This window comes from Cryptotermes secundus, unplaced genomic scaffold (assembly GCF_002891405.2).
Source record: "Cryptotermes secundus unplaced genomic scaffold, Csec_1.0 scaffold347, whole genome shotgun sequence".
In the NCBI taxonomy this organism is placed as follows: domain Eukaryota; kingdom Metazoa; phylum Arthropoda; class Insecta; order Blattodea; family Kalotermitidae; genus Cryptotermes; species Cryptotermes secundus.
The window spans coordinates 20,485-26,299 of NW_019731265.1; the positions used below are offsets into that span (position 1 = coordinate 20,485).

Below are 5,815 nucleotides of genomic sequence, written 5' to 3' on the forward strand. Positions count from 1 at the left end.
TCATCCTACTCTGTTGGAGCTCTTCTTCCCTATCGTGTATATCTGCAACGTGAATTTGTATTCATTAATACTGTGTTCCGTATTTTATCTATTACTTGTGGTATTATAACTTTTAATAATACTCACTGTGTTTCTGTTGCGTCTTGTTCTCGCGACTGCGTGCGTTATGCTGTTGGGTCTGCTGGGTATGTGTGTGTGTGTGTGTTCTGTCTTCGTTTTGAGTGAGTTATGATGTTGTTGGCGTAGATGTGGTGGGGGTAGGGGGTGGGGTGTTATGTTGTTCTGTGTAGATAGTGTTTAATTTTATATAACGTCCGCACGCGCGGACTGTGCGACCACATATGGCGTCATTCGTACCGCTGCCTTTATTTTTGCGACGACATACGTTGTCTTTAGTCGTTTAAAGGTTAACAGACATGAGGATGGCCCGACATGACAATCTGGTTCTGGGTAGGACATTAAGGGCTCACCAATCAAAAAATGCCCCGGAGTAAGGAACGCACAATCATCAGGACTGCTAGGTATTGGAATGATGGGCCTAGAGTTCGTGCATGCCTCAATCTGCGTGAGCAGTGTGGTCATTTGTTCGAATGACAAAAGTGTGTTACCAGCTACCTTCTTGATGTGAGTCTTCACTGATTTGACACCCGCTTCCCAAAGTCCGCCGAAGTGAGGGGAGTGGGGGGGGGGATTAGATACCACTCCATCCCTTCTTGAGCTGCATATCTTGATATAGCCAAAAGATAATCCCTTGAGCCTAGCAGTCGAGACATCTCGTTCAGCCGTCACTTTGCTCCGGTGAAATATGTGCCGTTGTCACTGTACATCTGACCGTAGTGCCCACGTCTTGAAACGAACCTCCATAACGCAGCAATGAAGTCTTCAGTTGTCAAGTCGCTGGCCAGTTCAATATGTATGGCCTTAGTCGCCATGCACACAAACAGTGCTATATAGCATTTTCTCTGGGTTCTACTTCGAGGATTACAGTATTTCACTTGCAAGGGCCTGGCATAGTCCATACCACAATGGGAGAATGGCTTGCTTGGTGTGACGCGAGATACAGGCAGCTGTCCCATTAGCTGCCTGGTGGCCTCGGCCTTCGTTTTGAAACATGTAACACACTTTCGGATCACTTGTCTGACAACCGATCGGCCATTAGTTATCCAGAATCGCAGTCGCAGTGAAGCTAGAAGAAGTTGGCTTCCAGCATGCAGCAATCGTATGTGCTCATTCCAGATCAACAGTTTGGTGACATGATGTTTGGATGGTAGGATAAGGGGGTGTTTCTGATCAAAGGGTACATCGGTGTTCTCCAGTCTACTGCCCACCCTCAACAGGTTGTTCCCATCCAGGAAGGGATGTAACGTCAAAAGCTTGCTGTGGGAGGGTAAGGCTTTCCCTTGCTGCAAACTCTGGATCTCCTGAGCAAACGATGAGTGCTGTGTAATGCGAGCAATGACAATCAGCGAATTGTGAAGCTCGGTAGATATCATCGGTTCATGCCGGCCTGATGCTGCACCTTGTTTCAGCTCGTAGAGGAACCTGAGAACGTAGGCAAAGACTCTTTGTAATTTTTCCCAACTGGAGAATCGCTCGAATAAGGATTCTATCTCTGAATAGACGGTGATGCAGCATAGTTTTACTCCTCGCCGTTCAGGAACCTTCTCGGGATCTGCTGGGGGCTGTGCTGGCCAGGAGGAGGGCTCCTTGCTTAGCTAGGAAGGTCCTGCCTACCATAGCTGATTGCCTTGAAGTCGTCGTGGGTCCGTTCCTCTGGAGATGATGTCCATAGGGTCGTCCTGTGATGCGACATGTCTCCAAGCTCAGTAAGTGGTTAGCTGTTGGATCTCTGCGACTCTGTTGGCCACATATGTTTTCCAAGTTCATGAGCACCCAGCTATCCAGGCTAAAACAACTGTGGAGTCCGTCCAGTAAAAGCATTGAACAATTTGTAGGTTGAGGGCCTCATGCACCTTATCTACTAACCGGCTTGAAAGAAGGGTGGCGTTCAGCTCCACTCTTGGGAGCGACACCTGCTTCAATGGGGCCACTCTTGATTTAGAAGATAACAGATGAAGTGTCATGGTTCCATTTGGGTTTACGGAACGTAGACAGACATAGTGAAGTTCTACAGTGATGCTTGTGCCATCTGCTGTAATTCTTCTAGGTATACTAATCCTGTTGAGATCAGGCAGCCGTTGGTGAATTTCCTCCCTCCGCGTGGCAAGTTCTGAAGGCTCCAGCTGTCGTTGCCAAAGGGTTTGAATGAATAACTTACATTGTACAATGACAGGTCCTAGTAATCCCAATGGGTCATATATGGACGCTACATTAGCCAGCACCATTCTCCTCGTCCATGTCACATTCTTGTGCCTGCTGTCCACCACGCTGAATTGGAACAAGTCACTAATGGGATACCAGTGCAGTCCAAGAGTCTTCACTGCACCCTCATCAAGAGGAAGACTGCAAGGCCCCTGTGTCTCCTGAAGTGCAGCTGGAATGGCCTCCAAAATGTCTAGACTGTTGGATCGCCACTTCCGAACAGGGAACCCTCCACTCTTGAGCAATGATGTGACATTGTCATAGAGCTGGATAGCTTCACTAACAGTGTCCGTTCCCGTGAGCAGGTCGTCGACATAGAAGTCATTCTTAATTACTTCAGCTGCAGTCGGTTGCGTAGGCTGACTGTCAAGCACCACCTGTAATAAGCATCGTGTTGCCAGAAAAGGAGTTGCAGCGGTTCCGTAAGTTACGGTGGTCAGACGGTAGGTTTCTAACCGTTGACTGGGATGACTTCGCCACACGATTCTCTGGAGGTCTCTGTCGTCCTCATGCACTTGAATCATTCAGTACATTTTCTCCACGTCTGCAGTCAATGCGTACCTGTGTGTGTGAAAGCGTAGTACTATGGAGAACAGATCCTGCTGGATGGTTGGTCCTACCATCATCAAATCATTCACCGAGAGTAACGAGGTGGTTTTTGCTGACGCGTTAAACACTACTCTAACCTTGGTAGTGCTGCTTGTATTCTTTACTACCGCATGACGAGGCATGTAATAGCAAGACCGATGCTGGTCAGTAGGGTCGATGAGTTCCATGTGCCTTAGTCACAGGTACTCATCCATAAACTTGACATACTCATTCTTCAAATCTGGGTTTCTCAGTAATCGCCTTTCCATGTACCCAAAGTTCTGGCTAGCAGTGGCAAGGGAGTCCCCAAGTTCTCGAACGTCTTGCCATAAGGGTAGCCTCACTTTGAATCTGCCTGCATCATCATGGGTAACAGAGTTTGTGAAATGCTCTTCACACATGCTCTCTTCCTTGGACTGGTGGCATGTCGTCAATTCTTCTTGCAGCCAGAATCGATCCACGTGTGCATGCAAGTCGTGAGTTGTGGTTAACAATGACGTTGTTGCCGTCTTCCATTGTCCCACGGAATGTGCAGGTATACATCCTGCCAAGACCCAACCAAACTGAGTACTCTGGAGTGTTGGTTGGCCCTGCCTAGATTGCTGTTCTGTCCTCAACTCTTCAAAAAATACAGTTGCACTTAGCAGCAGATCTATGGCCCTTGGTTGGTAGACGTGCGGATCTGCAAGAGGAATGTCGCTGGGCAATTCCCATCCTTCATAGCTGATTCTTGACGACGGTAACGAGCCAGTGATCAGTGGCAGTACGGAACATACAATGCGGTTGGTGTAACTTCCGACGGTGGATTCGATCTGTAGTTGGCAGAAGGGAAGGGATTCCGTTGCCAGCACGTTGCCTATACCATTGAAGGCACAGAATGCCGATTTAGCTTGAGGCCAAACCTATCCACTACGTCTCGAGACCCCAGATTCATTTGGGAGGCACTGTCCAAAAGTGCTCGACACTGATGAATTCTACCTTGACTATCCATAACATTAACAAAAGCAGTAGACAAAAGAACATCCTTGTGAGGGTAAGCGCCTCTTGATGTTGCAACACTGTTGTCTGTATTCTGCTCAACATGTAACAACATGTGATGCGGTTTGTTGCAATTCCTACAGCTTCCTGAGTTGCAACTGTTGGCTCTGTGATCACTTCGTAGGCAATTGTAGCAGAGGTTATGCTCCCTTACAAGGCTGATGTGGCTATTGACGCTCAGGTTCTTGAATATCACGCACTTGTACAGACTGTGCGAAGACGCACATAATGGACAGGGGGGGAGGGACATGGTGACAAAGGATCGTCGCTGTCCTCTCAAGCTTGTCCCACGTTTCAAGTCCTCCTGGGATCCCACAGCAGTCTTGCTAGATGAGTCGATTTCCAGGGTCTGGCAGTTACTCTTCAGAAACTGAATTAGGTCCTTCAGGCTGGGGTACATTTCGCTTGAACTACTATTCTCCCACTGCTTCCTAAGATTTAGATTGATGCGCTCCAATACCAAGTGGGACAGTATGATTTCGTGTAACGGGGTTTCGATTTTCAAAGCCTCCGCTGCATTTAAGTTGCTGCAGAGTTGATTGATTAGTACCCGCAGCTCCTTAGGAGAATCGTGCCTTGCATTTGGCAGAGTCATTAATTCCTTGATATGTAGATCTGAGATGAGCCGCGGATTATGGTAACGGCCACGGATCAAGTCCCACGCAACCTTAAAGTTGTCTTGAGATACAGGCAAATTTTCTATGAGATGGTGTGGATCTCCAGAGAGACATGATAATAAGTAATAATATCTCTGAATGTCTGTGAGCGCATCATTACTAATAATCAATGCTACAAATGTGTCGTAGAAATGCATGAAATCTTGCAATGCACCACTGAATTTGGGTAGGGAAATCGTTGGAAGCTTCACTATGGTATTATTGATCACACTTTCATTGTTGACAGATAGAGGGCGGAGAAGGGGGTTCGGAGCACAGTAGGGTTTCCAATTTCGCTTCGAGCTCTAGGTACAAATCATCGAATGCTGCCCTGTCGGTTTCGTGCGATCCATCCTCAGGTTAGTCGATTTCCAGCTGTAATTGTACATCATTGTACTCATCCACTAGGCTGGACAGTAGCCGTCTCCTAACCTTGATTTCGTTCAGATTGCAAGCAATTACAAAGGAGCTTAAGCGAGTCACGCGTGATTTGATGACTGCTCGTTTCTTGATCAAGGCACGTTTCTGATTGTTGTCCATGTTAGCCCAGGAAATACGAAGGAAGGTTTGTGATTTTGAAACAGATTGTACTTACCAGGTCACGTCTGTTGGCAGTGTGTCACTGCGGCCCTTTGTTTCGTTGGATAACGAGCACAATGCACATTCCACGCTTGAAAAATCATTTAGATTACTTGCAGTTTTACTGATATCCGGCCCGGAAGACCAAAAAGTGTTGTGCGCTGAGCAACATCTCTCTGGTAGCTCCTAAACGTCACGGACTGTATTCAAACACCTCTTAATTTAACTTAAGGTACAGCAACCACTTTCCACTTCGATGCTTCCTTTGTCACGCCAACACCGGCAAACCGCCCAAAACCCGCAACACGGCCAACACCCAAACGCGTACCCACGCTCACTTTCTAGGCGTTCTAGGCATTCTAGCAACCAACCTGCTGCTCCCTGGCGGGCACAGGCACCAACCACGCCACAATCCGAGAGGTGCCGCCCTCAAGCGTCCACGGCTCCAACTACTTAGAATGGCTGCACTCAACACTGGTCAATATAGGTTCACCTGAGAACAGAATAAGATGAGCCGAGATAGGATAAAGAAATGAGCAAGGCGGAAATACCCAAAACATTTTTTTCCCCCTTGGCGCTACAGCCCTCATTTGGGCCTAGGCCTGCCTCCATTAAACTCTCCGTTTCACTTC

At 47.7% G+C, this 5,815-nt stretch overlaps 2 protein-coding genes across 2 annotated transcripts; both read right to left on the minus strand.

Annotated features, from left to right (window-relative positions):
• Positions 1-643: 643 nt before the first annotated feature.
• On the minus strand, positions 644-1,697 carry LOC117282502. Its single transcript, XM_033752391.1, has 2 exons — positions 1,412-1,697; positions 644-1,186 (listed from the first exon to the last, which is right to left on the minus strand). The coding sequence occupies exons 1-2, from the start codon at positions 1,491-1,493 to the stop codon at positions 786-788; spliced, it is 483 nt and encodes a 160-aa protein (XP_033608282.1). The 5' UTR covers positions 1,494-1,697; the 3' UTR covers positions 644-785.
• A 186-nt stretch (positions 1,698-1,883) lies between these two features.
• On the minus strand, positions 1,884-2,846 carry LOC117282501. Its single transcript, XM_033752390.1, has one exon. It carries the CDS (start codon positions 2,844-2,846, stop codon positions 1,884-1,886), a length of 963 nt encoding a protein of 320 aa, XP_033608281.1.
• Positions 2,847-5,815: the final 2,969 nt, after the last annotated feature.

Coding starts and splice junctions, on each gene's coding strand:
- LOC117282502 (XM_033752391.1), bottom strand. CDS start 1,493: ATGATATCTACCGAGCTTCACAATTCGCTGATTGTCATTGCTCGCATT. Junction 1,187..1,411: donor GTTTGCTCAGGAGATCCAGA/GTTTGCAGCAAG, acceptor AACTTCTTCTAG/CTTCACTGCGACTGCGATTC.
- LOC117282501 (XM_033752390.1), bottom strand. CDS start 2,846: ATGATTCAAGTGCATGAGGACGACAGAGACCTCCAGAGAATCGTGTGG.